General features: G+C 35.2%; 1 protein-coding gene across 8 annotated transcripts in view; it reads left to right on the top strand.

Annotated features, from left to right (window-relative positions):
* The window catches only part of LOC135196312 (glycerol-3-phosphate dehydrogenase, mitochondrial-like), an 84,089-nt gene that overhangs the window by 63,382 nt on the left and 1,916 nt on the right, over window positions 1-18,791 (top strand). For 3 of the 8 annotated variants that reach the window (XM_064223052.1, XM_064223053.1, XM_064223051.1), the window contains exons 2-9: window positions 7,500-7,621; window positions 10,754-10,977; window positions 11,412-12,243; window positions 12,394-12,589; window positions 12,772-12,981; window positions 13,466-13,668; window positions 14,374-14,562; window positions 15,324-15,422. In XM_064223052.1, the coding sequence (XP_064079122.1) occupies window positions 7,508-7,621; window positions 10,754-10,977; window positions 11,412-12,243; window positions 12,394-12,589; window positions 12,772-12,981; window positions 13,466-13,668; window positions 14,374-14,562; window positions 15,324-15,422 (2,067 nt within the window). In that variant the 5' untranslated portion in view covers window positions 7,500-7,507. Of the gene's footprint in view, window positions 1-1,050; window positions 1,110-1,619; window positions 1,800-7,499; window positions 7,622-10,753; window positions 10,978-11,411; window positions 12,244-12,393; window positions 12,590-12,771; window positions 12,982-13,465; window positions 13,669-14,373; window positions 14,563-15,323; window positions 15,423-18,587; window positions 18,651-18,791 lie in introns of those variants that run through there. The other 5 variants (XM_064223055.1, XM_064223050.1, XM_064223056.1 and 2 more) reach the window with 3 other exon arrangements.

Here is an 18,791-nt window from a genome sequence, read left to right as displayed (position 1 = left end):
TCACTCATGATTCACACTTGATGCAGGGTCATGCGAGGACTGACGGTGACGTAGCAAACAGTACCACCAGATAACCCAGATAAGAAAGAGATGGAATTTTAGGAAATGGCACAAGACGCTTCCTCAACCCTTCTAAAAACATGACATTAAACAAGCGAAAACCGAGATACTTTTCAAACTTGGAATCTTGAATTCATACTCATATAGAAGTTTTCGCAATTCTTTACTAAAATTGTAAGATATATGATTGTTAAATAACAAACTTGCCCCTAATAATATGACCAGAATCCGCAAATAAGGATTTTATCGAGACATTACTTTGAGTTAACTATTTCATTAAGTGGAGCAGCTACAATATATACCTATATTTATGCTTTCCCTGATGTTTTAACGCAAGTTGAATATAATAATAAGTTGGTCACAACACATCTGTTCAACTCCAAGAATCTAAACATATTTTGTAAAATTATGCAATAAATTCTGTGGCGTTAAGAGATCTCAATATAAACCTGACTTCAAAAATATGAGGCCACTCCACTGAAACTATCCTAAAACCATTAAATTAGAGTGTTTTAAGTATATAATTACATCTTGTCCTACAAGTTACATATCAAGTCGTAGAAAAGATGATCGGGATAAAAAACACTCAGCACACAAGTTCTGCATACACATGGTCCATTAGGTGACACCAATTTCAGTCTACCATTATCACATCATGTTATACGAATAATTTACAAAAGTTTGCAAAAGTTAAGTTACGCTAAGTCAAATCCCTAAACACCTAAAGAAAAATAAATAAATAAGAAATAAAAAAAAAACAGAGAATGCTCTCGATGTTATATAAGCCAGCTATGAGAAAAACGAAACCTTCATACATCGGCACGTCATAAAACAACAAAAATATTAAAAATCATAATGGTACCACCATCCCACCCTTCCGCAGACCCCAAACATATCAATTACCCTCGCCGTACGCGTCCCGGTAAATGACGAAAACTCTCTCTCTCTCTCTCTCTCTCTCTCTCTCTACCGCCTAGCAAGCTAGCGGTCGTATTTGGAAACAGCGATTAGTACACACTGGTTTGTCGAGGAGAGAGAGTGATGATCAAGTGAGCTGTGCACATAGCACATCGGACTGACACTTCTGTTTGAATGAAAATTGTTATTGTTTTCATGAGACGAAATATTCTTTAGATGATTTGCCATTGATACGTTCGAGGAATAGTTAAATTCCTAAGCGGAGTGATGTGACAATCTAATTTATATGCAGTGCACAAACACACACATGCACACACATACGTATACAGCTTAATGGAACTGTTTCAAACATTTTGATGTTTAGGAAGTGAAACCAAACATACATACATTTTATACATTTATGTAACATTATATATATATATATATATATATATATATATATATATATATATATATATATATATATATATATATAGTGTTTTTAATGGGCCTTTTCTTCTTCATAGTGTACTGTTACATTACAGTAAAAGTATGTAATATATATATATATATATATATATATATATATATATATATATATATATATATATATATATATATATATTATCTACCTTTTCCAAACTTCTTTTCTCGATAAAAAGGAGCTAAATGACTCCCCAAAGTCAGTGACCTTTGAAGTGGATATGTAACAAAAGCAACAAGAGCAAAGAGCAAGGTATTACACAGCAGCATCTTTCCGAAACGAAATAAAAAAAATCCGATTAGAAAAAAAAAAATGGCGAAGCCGACCACCTGGAAGCAACTACGGGACCGTAGCGTCGGTGAGTAAATGGAATTAGATGTTTCTTTATATTCAATGGCAGTAGAGTAAACAGGGGTTGAGTATATGCAAGGAACTCTCTAACGATAGAATTAAATGGCAGTGTTATATGTAGACGCCTTTTCTTCAATAGAATCAAATGCAAATTCATATGGAGATGCCCTTGGCTGAAAAGAATTAAATGAATATATTTAAAGCTAAGTTTATATGGAGAGACCTTTCGCTGAATAGAATTAGATGCAAGTTTACAAGCAAACGGCCGTGATCGCAGACTTAAATGCAAGTTTCTAACCAAGCAAATTTATGAGCAAACTCCCTTGATCACATAAATTAAATGCAAGTTTATAAGCAAGCAAATTTACGAGCGAATGACCTTGATCACATAGAATTAAATGCAAGATTATAAGCAAGCAAATTTATGAGCAAACTCCCTTAGTCGAGCAAAACCACATGCAAGTTTGTAAGCAAAAAGCCATAGGTTGAACCGAATTAATTGCAAGTTCATATACAGCGCCTTTGGTTGAATAGAATTACATGCTAGTTTATTGCAAATGCCTTTAGGTAAAGATGAAGACATGTTAATGCTGAAACGCATTAAATGGAATAAATTTAAGTTCATATGCAAAGGCTGTCGGACAAATAGGCTAAAAGTAAACACAAGTTTACATGCAAACACTTTGACGTAAACATAATTAAATTCAATTTATGTGCAAACGCCTTTCGCCCAGTAGAAGTGAATGTTAATTTATATGTAAAAAACTAACAAACTTATTGCAACTTTCTATATATACATTTTTACTGAATAACTTAAACAATGAAATAGATGTTTGGTATGAAAAATAAAATGTAGGTTTCGACATAAACATCTTTGAACCAGTTATAATCAATGAATGTCTCTCAGGAAATCTTTCGTTTTATTTCATTTACTAGCAGTGAAATCTCTGAATAGGTGCAACCTCTGATAACGTGATCCGTGATTTCTTATTTATCTTATCATCTCTGTCAGTTCCATGCGATATGACCCTTCAACTTTCAAGTTATGGTACTTCTAAAATAGCATCACAGGCATTGAAGTCATAACTGATTATAGAGAGGCAATACAAAATAAAAATGAGAGAGAGAGAGAGAGAGAGAGAGAGAGAGAGAGAGAGAGAGTCCGTCCTCCGGCATTGCTACGGCGTTTTCGCTTTCTAATTCCTCGGTCTGGTCCATGACCTTGAAACAGCTACAGCGAGCCGTAGAAGTGACGCAAGAGTCGTTCCTTCAATGGATAGCAAGGAGTTTCTTGGGTGTACCTCCACGTGTACCGTCCGTATATACATGTAGCAGGCCTTGACATTATTTTTCTTCATTCAGTAATTTCGACATAACTCGGTAGAGGCTGGTGTGAATCTCGTTACAATGTTGCAACATGTATTGACGGGCCTACAAAGGGCTCAACAGATGCTTCAGAAACCTTCATAGTCGAGCTCTCTCGTTCTCTCTCTCCCATGGCCAACTTCTTTTAAAAAGTAGTGGTCAAATTATTCCAAAAATGAAAAAGCAAGTATTTGAAAAGGAATATTGAAAATTTTCTAGACAACAACTTCAAATTCTATATTTTACGGAAATAATCGGCAACACTACAACTGCAATCCATAAAACTGCACGGAGCTACAAGTCAATATCTGTGCAACTATTCACATCAATGCAGGAAAACGTCGGAAAAAATACTAATGAATATATATATATATATATATATATATATGTGTGTGTGTGTGTGTGTGTATGTGTGTGTGTGTGTGTGTGTGTGTGTATAATTATACTCAAAAGCATCTTCTATAACACCAATCCTAGATCAATTTACAAGTACCAACTCTTTGTCACCATGCAATACGAACCCATCTAAACAGCTTCTTTATCTTCAAATGATAATATCAAAATCCTCATTGAACTCTTTAGGTAAGCATTCAAAGGTATTTAAATAGCAGTCTCTAACCGGTGCCTGGATTTCGTTCCACCTACCGCTAGCGCAAGGAGCCCTCTTCATTGATTAACCGATGCCTTCATTTCTCCCCCCCCCCCACCCCCCCCCCAACAACCCCTCCTTTTAATATAAGCGGACGGGTAAACGACATCCTTTGCGGTTAGACTCCACTTTTTGCTCAGGGTTTCTTCTTTTTCTTCTTCTTCTTCTTTTTCTTCTTCTTTATTCCTAAAGGCATCATTGTGATCAAAGAGTTTTTCCTCGACAAAAAATCCAAGCCACCTTAAAATGAAAGGAAGTCTTGGGAACAGTTCACCGGAATCAGTTTTATACTTTCACTAACTGGTGTGGTTTGTATAGCATACCGCCATGGAGAACGTGTACCAAATACTGATTAGGCAGAGGTATATTACAGATCATGCCACCTGCGTCTGTACACAATGCATAACGGCATTTCTTGCGTTTGTAGCATTAATAAAGACCTAAGCTCTAAATGACTGAATAACAATTCGAACGTTCTTCCACCAAATGAAAACGTTATGAGAAATGAGAATGAAAATCCCCAACGTTGGCACTTAATCCAAATATCTTTAGAAAATGCTTTCGTCATATATGACAATAAGCGAACACGTAAGGTTAGTTACGTGTCTTGAATAAATTTTGGGATAAATAAATCTATAAAAACGTTTGGCCAAATGTTTCCTTCACATGACAAATGAAATAAGTGAACACGTGTGGTTAGTTACAAGTCTGAATAAATTTTGGAATAAATCAATTTATAGAAGCGTTTACGATTGATTCCGTCACATGAATAATAAAATAAGCGAACACGTACGGTCAGCAACGTGTCTGAATACATTTTGAAATAAATAAATCTATAAAAACGTTTCGACGAATGTTTCTGTCACAAGGCAAAGGAAACAATGAAACACGTAAAGGCCAGCTACGTGACTGAGTGAACTTCGGTGGTTTTTATTTGTAAGTCAGAAGCTACGTTTCTTAACTGTTACTGTTCTTTATAACTTAAAAAGATTCAGTTATTGTGATTGAATTGTTCGTTTGTATGGTGTTTTGACGTTGCAAGGAACCAGTGGTTATTCAGCAACGGGACCAACGGCTTTACGTGACTTCCGAACCACGTCGAGAGTGAACTTCTATCACCAGAAATACACATTTCTGACCCCTCAATGGAATGCCCGAGAATCAAACTCGCGGCCACCGAGGTGACAGGCAACGACCATATCAACCACGCCACTGAGGCGCTGTTATTGTGATTGAACTGTATTCTTGTAAGAAAATGCAGTACAGCGAAATACCAAGAAAATATGCTCAAGGCAATATTTTGATGGATTGACAACCTAAATCAAACATTTTGATAGATTGATAACCTTAATAAAATAAATACAATGGCAATAAAAACACCAATAAATGCAACAGCAGCTTGACATTTTAATAACAGTCAGTGGCTGGGAACGACGCACAGTGGTCCAGGATCACGAATTCGTGGCCAAAAATCAATTTCCACTGATTGATGGATTAATTATGTTTTTCGGTATTTTATATTCAAGTGATGTTAATGCAACAAGAGAGGACGAAGTTGCAAGTTTAAGTGGGTCATAAACTGATGGAAAAATATTGAGGTATATATTTATGAGCTTCATATTTTTTAATATGTGAAGAAATTTTACCTCAAGTTAGTAGGAATACCTTTAATGACATAGCTACAATACATACATGGCGACAATATATTCTGAAACTGACAAAGCACATAGAAATTAATAGGTAAAGTTGTTGCAGATTTTGAAAGGTATTCCCACCGTATCCACCAATGTATTTGCCATATGGGCAATATTTAGTACATAAACTTTCATAATCAGCAAAAATTTCTTGCGACCAGCTGCGACCACGAGGATTACAACATAAGAAAAGGACTCGTTTATCACCCGAAGTCCTTTCCCTTCTTGAAGCATCACCTCTTTTCATGAGTAATCCCACTACCGAACAGTCTGGAAATGGTGGTCGGCAAAGTGACAGTGATAATGATATTGCCAGTGACACTGACAATAATGGTTGGTAACATGACTGATGATAGTGATTGTGATTTTGACTGTGATTGTGAAAGTAGTATGGGACACTAAAGCACTAGTTTTTATTTCTTTTAATTATACTTGTTAATTCCTGTCATAGTCAAAATGATATCGTGCTCTCGTATTTCTTAATTTTTTTCATGAAATATCGTGCTCTTGTATTTCTTTTTTTTTTCATGAATTGTTATTGTATACTATATATAGTTTTAATATTTTTTTATAGTACTATAAAAATCCCTTTCTTATGACTAGTGTTATCATTTTCGTGATTTAAGAAGGTCCAATAGTACATACAAAAGCTTTATGTAACGTTAGAATAAACTTTTTCTTTGTTTAATTCTGCATTTTATTAATTTGAATAGATGTTCAAGACACTGGGTTTCAAGTTAGGATCGTTTTCACCTTAGAGTTTTGTCCACGATTTGGCAATTCTGGACCACTGTGCGACGTTCCTAATAAAGGTATACTGTTTGGGTAAATCCCCGAAGAATCCTTAAGAGATTCTCGGGGCCCTTAATTACGACGCTTCCAAAAAAAAAGTTTATTTCCCACCGTTGCTATTTTTAACATTTGCCCCTTTGTATCTGGTGATCTTCAAATGTCATATATTATGAATCCATTACCATAGGTAGGAAATTATATTCATTAAGATTTTTTTATTTGATTTATATATAGACTTTTGGCATACTGCCAAGCATTGGGGCAACTAAGGCAATTCAACGCTGAAACGGAAATTGACAGTAAAAGGTTTGAAAGGTGTAACAACAGGAGGAAAACCTCGCAGTTGCACTATGAAACAATTGTTAGAAGAGGGTGGATAGTAAGATGGAAGAAAGAGAATATGAACGGATGTGCAGTAAAAGGAATGAAAGTAGTTGCTGCTAGGGGCCGAAGGGACGCTGCAAAGATCTTAAGTAATGCCTACAGTGCACAAAATGAGGTGCACTGACGGCACTAACCCCCCACGGGGATATTCATTTAGAACGCGAATCAAAGGCTAAACTAACATTTAGGTGTAGGTATCAAAGAAGTGTATTCTTGAACAGACGCTGAAAATATCGACGAAAAAAACTTTATTAAAATAAAATGTATACAAATAACATGGAGACAATCTATTTCTTACAAATCTTACGGAAAATAAAACTTTATATAATACTTTGTTTTATAGATATAACCTACTCCTTGATATGTCGATAATCTTTTGAGCAGAACGATTTGGCTGCTGTAAAGAAATGTCTAGTACGTAATTAAGAAAACTACCAGTTGTTGATATCCAAATATCCAGGGATATCTCGTGGTAAGTTTTTTTTTTTTAAGTCAACAACTCAATTCATAGAAAAATATTAAAACGAACTACACCTCTGCAGGTAAAAAAAAAAAAAAAAAACGTCAACACCTATACGTCAATAAGATGCTGAACAAATTATTTAAGTATTCTAGAAAGGAAAAACTTGTCATCCGGTGTAGGGAAAAATGTTTCCTTTACAGAGGATGATACAATTTCCTTTTTAATAAAAGTAAAACGTTGATTTCATAATTTTGGGGGAAAAATGTTTGTAAGCAATCAGTGCAGCAATAATACTTTTTTCAGTGAACTAGTTATCCAGTTCTTATTATATGAATAATAATAATCCTCACTTTTTTCTAGCGTGGGTGATGGCGGGTTCCCGCACCAAGAGCCTGGCCCGGATAGTGGGCATAGGCGTGGGCGCGGTGGGCGTGGGCGTCCTGACAGCCTCTTATTTTATGGAGGACGACCAGCACACAAAGGTAAGTCTCAACAACACCGGAGTACCCAAAATGAATAATGCAATTATTACTACTATTACTACTACTACTAAACTAAAGTAAGTCCAAGCTTCAGTAAAACATCTCATAAACACAAGTCGGAAAATGATCGCATACATATCACAAACAAGTTGAAAACAAATCGAAGACCGTAAGTGGGAAACGAACCTTCGACAAATGCTGGATAATAGCATGAAGCACTGGTTAAGACTACCTATAAGTCGCTGACTTGTATTCAACCTGTCTGTGTGACGTTCATGCCAGAGGAATAATCTCTTTGTGCAATAATCAGTAACATCTCTTAAAAGTCGAACAGGGTTTCAACAAATGAACTGTTACAATACTTACCCCATTCTCCCTTTTTCTCCTATTAACGACATTTCTTTCCAAATGGTTAAGTATGCTCGAAACACAAAGGCAACGTCTGAAAAAATATCGAGTTCATGCATAAAACTTCAAATCAAGGAAAAACATAAGCAGGATAATGAGGCAATGGCAGATACAGGAACGCATCTTTAACTAACCTAGACAGCGTCCTACCAGGCAAGGGAGAAGGGTTGGTGGGGGGGACAAGACACCCTTTTAACTTGCTAAAAAGTGTTGTAGTAGTGTCCTTATTTCTTATTGGAAATTGGCACCACAAAAATAAAAATCTTAAAACATATACACTTTGGTGGCAGTAAAACCTGCTTGCACTACCATCAAATGGCAAACACTACTTGCTGGTAATATATATTTCAATGCATACCACGTGAAGAATATATGGCAAAAACGAATTACTGGAATGGATACTCGCCATTAACTTATTCAAAATATAGCAATGTAAAGGAAAATTGTTTTATTTACTATACTGGAAAAAATAAATCTTAGCATACAAGCATGATACCAATAAAGAGATTCTGATGACAAGTTGACGCATCATTTGCAATCTAATCTCAGATATTTCTCAGACATGACGGAGGGTTATAATGAAATCAATCGTAATTCATTAAAATGAAATCAATAGTAATTTAAACTGTACTTGAAATCATTTGTAATTTAAGCTGCAATTGAAATCATTTGTAATTTAAGCTGCAATTGAAATCATTTGTAATTTAAACTGTAATTGAAATCATTTGTAATTTAAACTGTAATTGAAATCAATTGTAATATATAATATTGTTTGTTTGTTTGTATGGTGTTTTTACGTTGCATAGAGCCAATGGTTACTAAGCAACGGAACCAACGGCTTTACGTGACTTCCGAACCACGTCGAGATTGAACTTCTATCACCAGAAATATACATCTCTCACACCTCAGTTGAATGCCAGAGAATCGAACTCCCAGCCACCGAGGTGGCACGCCAACACCATACCTATCACGCCACTGAGACACACTGCAATATATATAATAAATGGCAACACAATGTGGCAGCAAAGGAACTTTTATGTGGGACCACGAGAGGCTACCTACATGCTTGGGAGGTAGTGGGCTGAGCAGTTGACATACGACAACATTTTGCCGTGTTTTTTTCAAATAATTATCATTAATTGCCGTTTGTCTTCTGCAGCCACTGAAAAACTAATAGTGGCACCCGTTCACAAAGTTTAAATTTGCTTCCCACGAGAAGACAGTAGGAAATGCCTACGTAACTCCATGTGTGTACGTGTTTCCTGATCTTGTCAAAACATATAACTCTCAAGTTTTGTTTGTAGACTTTTGAAAACATACAATTACAAACATAGTAATCTTTGACCAAAACATGTTATACAAAAATCAACCTAAAAGTACGTTGGTTCAGCTTTAAAAAGACACCAAAAGCAGTTTCTTACCATGAATAGCAACAACAAATTGATGACGGCAAAGTATTACTTAGCAATGCATAGACACTGTCAGCGAGAACTTCACATCTCTGAAAAATCCATGATTTAACGTAGGTTGAAATGTCGTCTATTTTATAAAACAAGAGCTACTTTATCTTTTGGAACAAAATATGTTATACGGCTCAGTTAAACTCCTCGACTTTGGAACTAGAGTAGAGCTCTTGAAACTAAGAGAGCTTTTACGAGCATTCGGGGCAGAAGCCAGCTTAAAATTCCTGATCGAGGACTTGCAACTTTGCGAAGTCTTGTTTCGTACAACATTTTTTAAATATAACACTAGGAGACTTTCTTATTCTTGCTTATCGCTAAACTATCAATACAATAACCTTGTACGACAAGCACATACAGTAGATAAGATTAGCATATATTTTATCTCAGCTGCTCAATGAATTTTTGTTTGATGCTCTATTTCAGTATTATACTGAGTCATCATCAAAGTTCAGTGAGGCAGAAGCAGAACTAAATACACTGACTATTAAATAATACATAAAAGAGAACATTTCAATAAAGAAACAAATCTTATATTTCTTAAGTAATGAAAGACTTCATATAAAGATCTATTTTGCCTATATTCCAAACTAACACTGAAACGAGATGTACCTTCAGCTATTCACATATCAATCATAAACATTTTTAATCGCAAAGAGTTCAACAACTAAATTACTTTCAAGACTATTCATTTCAAAGTTTTAGGGCTCCTGTCCTTGAAAAGTAATCAATAAACATCCTTTCATTATGCTCTTGTAGGGACACTTAGTTTGTTACTATCATGTCAAGCAATTTCTCAAATAAAATCTGAAAATTAAATACTACACTCTATTAGATTTCACCTTCTGTTCTACTCTCTTATGAATTCAGTACACAGTATGTGACTGGAAAGCTTTGTTTGTTAGTTTGTATGGTGTTTTTACGTTGCATGGAACCAGTGGTTATTCAACAACGGGACCGACGGCTTTACGTGACTTCCGAACCACGTCGAGAGTGAACTTCTATCACAAGAAATACACATCTCTCACCCCTCAGTGGCGTTCGAGAATCAAACTCGCAACCACCGAGGTGGCACGCCAAGTGAATGGAAAGCGACCACAGACTTTTTAGGATGATACCCATTACTTTACACTAAATACCCTAAAGGTTGACCAGAGCAATGAGGACTCAAAGTTTTAATAAATGCAGACCAACATGATGTTCAGATATTATAGGTTTAATTACATGTTCTCTTCAACATGATTTTTTTTATCCATCTCAACAGCGGCAATTTGCACGAGTAGCTGCAGCTGAGCATCTGAACCAGAGGCCAAACCGTCCCCTACCAAACAGAGAACAGCAACTCAAAAGTCTTGGAAGTGAGACCTTTGACGTCCTGATCATAGGAGGTGGAGCAACAGGAGCAGGATGCGCCCTGGATTCTGTGTCCCGGGGATTAAAGACTGCATTGGTGGAAATGGATGACTTTTCATCCGGAACTTCCTCTAGGTATTGAAGGATGCTTGAATGTCAGTAGATGTCTTCTGATAGTGTTTGTATGTTGCAATATGACCAATTTACCTCCAATCTGAAAGACATCATTCTTGTAATGATTTAAACACCAGATTATTTTTCATAACAATATAAACAGATACCATCGTAGTAGAAGGCTCTTTCAGAAATTTCCTTTGATGTTCACACGTTCTTTTAAAAATGTATAACTTCAAATAATTATTTTTTACTAGTCTTGTCGGGAGGGCATTCCCTCGAAACATCTCTTCAAATCCAGTGCCTTCTTGTCATTTGCCAAGTGATATTTTTTTTATTTATATTATTTTTTCCAGTTCTCATTTTGTCTCTTCGCTGGTTGCAAGACTTTACCGTGAAGATCTCCATCACTTCCCTGGCTTTAAAAGGTTTACTAATTTTCTATATGTTTTCAGGTCGACAAAACTTATTCACGGAGGAGTGAGATATCTACAAAAGGCCATCTTGGGACTGGATATGGAACAATACAAAATGGTGAAGGAAGCTCTCCATGAAAGGGCCAATCTTCTCGACATTGCCCCCCACCTCTCATACCCTCTTCCAATCATGTTACCAGTGTACAAATGGTGGCAGCTTCCATATTTTTGGTTCGGCATTAAGATGTATGATTTAGTTGCAGGCAGTAAGTGTATCAAAAGTTCCTACGCCATCAGTAAAGAGCGTGCGTTAGAGCTGTTCCCAATGCTAAAGAAAGACAAGCTAGTAGGTGCTATAGTGTACTTCGATGGCCAACACAATGACGCTAGGATGAATCTCTCTATAGCCCTCACAGCAACAAGACTGGGCAGTACAATTGCAAATCACACCCGAGTACTGAGTTTACTGAGGGAAAAGGACGAAAGTGGGGTTGAGAGATTGTCTGGTGCTATAGTGAAAGACGAAGTAACTGGGCGTGAAATAAAAGTGAAAGCCAAATGTGTCATCAATGCAACGGGACCCTTCACAGATTCAATCAGGAAAATGGACAACCAGGCAACCAAAGAGATATGTGCCCCCAGTATGGGAGTCCACATCACCCTGCCAGACTATTATTCACCCGAGCAAATGGGTCTTCTGGACCCTAATACCTCAGATGGCAGGGTCATTTTCTTCCTACCATGGGAAGGGCGTACAATAGCCGGAACCACTGACACTCCTTGCAGTGTCACACACAATCCTGCTCCAACGGAGGATGATATCCAGTTCATTCTACAAGAAGTCAAAAATTATCTCAGCCCTGATGTTGAAGTAAGCTTTGGATTTATCTATACGTAGTCTATAACTATCTAGATTCTTTGCATAGTATCTTATTTGCTTATCATTTATCTTAACATATAAAATTCAAATTTTTGCGACTCCAGTACAATGCAGAATTTACTGATCAAAGATATTTTTCAGGTGAGAAGGGGCGATGTCTTGTCTGCTTGGTCTGGAATCAGACCTCTTGTTCAGGATCCCAATAAAACAGACACTCAGAGCATAGCTCGTAACCATATAGTTCATGTCAGTGAATCAGGTCTAGTAACAATTGCGGGAGGAAAATGGACGACTTATCGCTCAATGGCTTTAGAAACTATCGATGCAGCTATTCGAGGTTAGTGGACATCATTAATGTTTAAATACACACAAACAAAGTGCACTTATGTAAACAAGCAGGGTTTAAAAACTATACATGTGAGCATTACAGCAGCCCTGTATTTCTGATTTGTCTCAAGAAAAAAAATGACTGATAAGAGCCAACTGTATAAATAATATTTCTTCACTTCAATTCTATAGCTTGCAACTTGGAACCAAAACATCAAGAATCTCAGACAGACGGCCTTCTCCTTGAAGGAGCACACAGCTGGACTCCAACAATGTTCATCAGGCTGGTGCAAGACTTTGGCCTGGAGTCAGAGGTGGCAAAACATTTAGCTCACACCTATGGAGACCGAGCATTTAGTGTTGCAAAGCTCGCTGCTCTTACTGGGAAAAGGTGGCCAATAGGTAAGGAAATGATGCCTTGAATGCTTTCCCTATCATAAGTGGCAAGCATATTCAAACCATCTAACAGGCTGATAGTTACATTTCAGTAGTAGCTGCTGAAAATACCTAGCTACTGTACTTCTAATTGTAATAAACTAATACTACACTACTGACATAATTTTGCTCAAGTAGATACCTGCCTCTTCAATATATCTTTATAAGCATTAACAACGTTAAAAGTTATTACTTAAAATGTGATCCTGTGATCTCATTAAACTAGTATATAATAAAACTGTGCAGAACTAGCTCTGTCATGTCTTTCAGTAAGTTATTAAGTTATTGCAGCTTTCAACAACTCTTGCGCAATTTCACACTATACAACAGGCATTAATGCATTGAGAAAAAAAATTGTTTCCGGATCATCATCCTATTAAAAATCACTGTTATAGTACAGTGTACATGTTCAACTGATGCACAAGATTAACAGGGTCTAGCATTTTTCCAGTTGGCCGTCGTTTGCACAGTGAATTCCCATATATTGATGCTGAAGTTCGTTATGCATGCCGAGAGTATGCAGCTACTGCAGTTGACATTATTGCTCGAAGACTTCGGCTTGCCTTCCTGAATGCCCAAGCTGCAGAAGAAGCTCTTCCTACTATTGTTAATATAATGGCTGAAGAACTGAAGTGGTCAGAAGCCGAAAAAAAGGTAAGAATGACTTGCTTCATAATTGATTTTATTCATTAACACAAGATTTCTTCATTGCACAATACATGTACAGTTCTGTACTGTTTACTGTATTACTGTACCTCTTGTGAGCTGTTTCATAATTCTGTTGAATAATTCACAATCTGCTTCAAATCATCTCTTATATTTCTTAGGCTGATTTTTTGGAAAAGAACTCTCATTATTATTTTTTCACTTATTGCACACATAAAGAATTTATATTAGATACTGAAGAGAATGTATAGTTGACATTACCAATCCTTTCAATTAAATTGCTATGCCGAGCCTATATTACATCTCCATCAAATGGTAATTCCCCTTATAAGCAATACAATAAATGCTAAAAATCATAAATCAGAGGTCTATCACTTGTAATAACATGTGATTTTTTCATCCAGTAATATTCATCAATATGCTGTAAATTCTTTTTTAATTCCAACATCTTCAATACACATAACAAAATCAGTCTACATAAACACCAGTACCAAATTGCTTTGTATACTGCATCACTTGTTGGGAGCCAAACATGAACTTTCCATAACTATTAGCCTTCTTTTAGAAAGTTTTATCACAATGATGAAATCACCTAGTTTCTTAATAGGAGCAAACAACACTTTCCCTGGTAACAAGTCGGTAAAAATTATATTTCCAAATTAATCTATTCATTATTTTCGCTTTTTTTAATAGAGACAACTAGCGGCTGCTGTTCAGTACCTCCAGCGTGAGATGGGTCAGAATGTGAATCGAGCATCGAGAGAGAAAATTCCAATCAACTTGACAAAGAGCGAAATATCCGAGTATGTCAAACGGTTCAACTCACTGGACACTGACAAGAAGGGTTACATATCTCTGAATGATCTCAGGGCATCCCTGAAGGTACAAATCCCACATTTACAACTTTTCTGTCTATAATGTAAGAACAATAATAATGAATACATTCAGTTTTCTTCCAAAGTAATAGAACTGTATTGGCAGCATAAACTGATGCTCTCAGAAGCGAGCTCAATAGCATAAGCATCAGTATTAATAATTTTCTTATATGTATTTCATTCTCATTTTGAAACTATCAAATTCAACCAAAATATACTTTAGCTTTGCAATAATCAATCATCACATAATTCTGAATATAAGTGTACCTTAGTTTTCTCGTAATTTATTCTCATTCAATTCAATTTTCTAATAATTTAGAATTCAGCTTTGCTTGACCATATTTATAAAATATGATATAGTAGTACATGGTACATACTTTAATGGGTAATACACTGTCTGAAACCATACTGAATGTAAGAAACAGATTACACAATTACATAAATTCTGGTTGTACTTTGAATCTACATACTACTGTACTACTATGTATTTCCCATATACTACAAAGTACTGGGACCAACAATGCTGTATAATTAATTCTGAAAGAAGCCATACAACACAACACAGCAAGCAGTCACATTCATTAAATTACAACATCAATACTGGGCTGTGTAGTTTACAAGCCTTATTATAATGCACATACTTGGTAGATCAAGTCAACACTATCATTAATCACATTTAAATTTTTCATGCACAACAATGGAAATTCTTATGCAATTTATTTTCCCCGGGGTATTTTTTTTCTAATAGTACTTTTATAAATAACATAGACTAATGGAGAGAGAGTAAGTCTTGACCAACTACACGACATTTTGAAAGAAGTTGATGTCCACAAACATGGTCAAGTTGAATTTCCGGATTATGTCCAGGTAATATGTAGTGTAAAACAAGGTGATAACAACTGTAAAAAAGCAAACTGCTGCATTCTTCCTTGTGGACCTATGAGCTTGGGGTGCGGTTTATGGCTTTCACCTCTTTCTTTGTGGGAAGGTTGACCATGACAGTGCTAAATTTATTCTTAACTTTTTGATGTATTTAAAATGTAACTCCAAGAGAAAAAAATCTATATATAAAGGAACAGCTCTAAACCAGAGACTTTCTGTATTATAGTAGAACCTGTACCTGCACATATGTATAGTAGAAAATACAAAGAATTTATTCTAGCATTTTCTGGTAAGGACACTACAAAGTTCTACACATATACGGTAAGGGCACAAAGATGTCTAATATATTAACATTAAAGTACAATACCTTTTCATATACACTGAGCAAATTATTTCTTAGGTTATATACATTGACAAAGAAGGTTATCTATTCATAAGTCACGAATAGAAGCATTAGTAAGGACACTTTTCACAACACAAAAAACAAAACATCACAGGTGAAATTCTATTCACCCATCCTGAACACAAGTTAATTCATGACAGGTGTCTGTGTACAATACATACTAACTCCAAAATGTTCTGTAAGATTTCTTTGGTAAAGTACAGTTACTGTAGAATATGATGAATATTTCAACAGAGCAAAAAATAAATAGTCTATACACTGCAAAGAGCAAATACTGTACTCATAATCATGAATGAATCGCACACATTCCAACTGACTTAAAGAAATCTACCTCATTATTGACAGGCCAAAAAAGTTACAGTAAAGGGTAACAGCAAGTAAAAGAGTAAGAAAATACAAAATATATCCAGAGGAAATGAAAAGGCTTATCTAAGATGGCCAAAGATTTCCTTCATTCATCATATACAAGTTCAAACCTTGGACTATATGCACATGATGAAATCTTTAATAAAGACAGAGGGCAGAAAACAACTTTATGAAAGCTTTTGAGGAGATTATGATCACACCAGTTAATATTTTTAAAACATTTTAAAAGCACAAAACTTGGGGATATTTATCAGAACATATCCTCAAAAACAGAGTAAAAACTCTCCCAACCAAATTCAAAACTATATCTAAATTACCAGCATATTACCATGAACTGCTCTTGGTCCAGTCCTTTTGAAATTAATCAAGAAATTCTAGGTATACGTACTTTACATAACAACAATCAAACTTTACGGTTTTCTTCAGAGGTTTTACATGTCAACAAAACCTAATGGGTTGATACTCTGATCCTGAAACATTCAAAAATTTTCATACGAATCCACTTCTGTACTATATGGATTCTCATCAGATTAAAAGCAATACCCTTCAGTTATTTGCAAAGTTTCTTTAATATTTTCAGGACATCTATCTCTATGCTTTTTTCTAAAATGCTCTAGATACTAGTTTCCTCCCTAGAGACTACAGTATGTCCAAATCCAACCACTTTCAAAATATAAACCATTACTATTTGCTCATAAAACAAGTCCCACAGTATTCTAAATACAAAATACTGACATTTCTTGCAATAAAATTATTTATGTCAGCCTATGAAGCGATTCCCCCATCTTTAAATTGGCTGTGAATATCTGAATACAATGCTAATGAAGCATTTTCAAGCAGACCAAATATTATACTGTACTCTACGTATTTATGAATTTTCTTCCTTCTGTCAACAATCCAAATCAATAATAACTCCTGGCTTTGTAAGGAAATATTGAATTAAAGCATTTCAGCCGAACATTACCTATGATTTTTGAAATGCTCATTCATGATAACACCAAATGTTTGAAGTAAATCTTATGGAATTTGAGAAGTGTAAAAGGACCTTCTTTAATGACACTTACAGTAGCTGTAAAATAAAAGGGCCAATTAAGGAGAATCCAGTGCAGTGACTAGTAAGAAAAAAAAAGTAACCAATAAAATGCATAGAACTTACATTTTTATAAACAGCCCAAGTTTACATGAATTACTCATAAGGTGTAAATATTGGTAACTGTATCAGTAATTATAAAGGATACTATCAACAATAACACTTGGGATGGTACAATGAAAGTTAATGGAATCCATTAAATATTAATATAGTATGTGTAAATAATTTGTATGGCAATACTTGAACATCAATAAGTATGCCTCTTTGGTCTCTGGTCACCTATCTTTCAAACTTTTTCCACTTTGCCTTAATCCTATTTTCACCTTACTTATTCAAAACACAATTCTTCGGGTGTGTCATATGACAATCTAAAAATGAGACCAACAATAAATGGTCACACAAATTTATTCTTAATGGTCCTTAATGGTATTTCTCGCCAATTTCTGCAACTAAAAAGTCTAAAATAGATTACTGGCACAAAAATTACTCAAATTTTCTAACTTCAGCAAATTTTGGAGTCTGTTACAACCTACTGGGGTGGGCATACTGTAGTTGGATAACCCAAAACCCATTTGGCAAATATCTATAACAAAATATCAAACAGACCCACTACATGAATAAGCACATGGCAAATTACCCCTTATTTTGAATTCTGTAACCTCTTATTCTGTGGTATACTGAATTAGAAAAAAAACCAACTTCATACAAGAGGAATCTGAAAACTAAAAGCAGAACACTCAGATAGTCATATAAAACTGACACAGTGAATTTTTTTTTCTCTAAATCAACAACCTTTTCGGTTAATACATATATTTTACACATCCGTATCTCACTAACAAAATAAAAAAGAAAAAACTAGTTTATATATGAGGTGTTAGTTTATACTAATTGGGAAGCACACAGGAATTTTTCATAGTAATAATTCTAAAACTCACAAAACTGCACTTCATTACAGAACACTGTCAGTCCATTAACAAACAATTTGTAATGTTGTACTTGACTTCCCTAATACACTTTCATACACTGTATATATAATCATCCTAAGTTCCTAACAAATTACATAACACAGTAACCAAAGACGATGGATATGTATAACATATTGCTACCTTGTACATACTGCAACCAACTACTTACCACATCAGCCATATGAGAGCTTAGATGTGATATTCTGTGGTATGGTTAAACTACTTTGCAATCACAGCAAGCTTCCTACCACAGTTAATAAATGTTCATTTGGAAAGTACTGTAATACCTGACTGTTCTGCAAATTCATTTTCAAGTATTTTTGCAGAAAGTAAAACTGGAAAAAATCAACACAAACAGAATGAACACTGGGACTTTCTAACATTATTTTGTAAGTAAATATCTCAAATCAATTATATCTGCCTTAATTATTTATAACTTACAATAAGTACTGCTGTAAATATTGATTCAGTTTTGCTATACACTGAATCAAAATATATTTCTAATTCTAGCTAGGGAACCCCCAAACTCA

This window comes from Macrobrachium nipponense, chromosome 17, assembly GCF_015104395.2.
Source record: "Macrobrachium nipponense isolate FS-2020 chromosome 17, ASM1510439v2, whole genome shotgun sequence".
NCBI classification, from domain to species: Eukaryota; Metazoa; Arthropoda; class Malacostraca; order Decapoda; family Palaemonidae; genus Macrobrachium; species Macrobrachium nipponense.
This window is presented reverse-complemented; position numbering and strand designations above follow the sequence as displayed.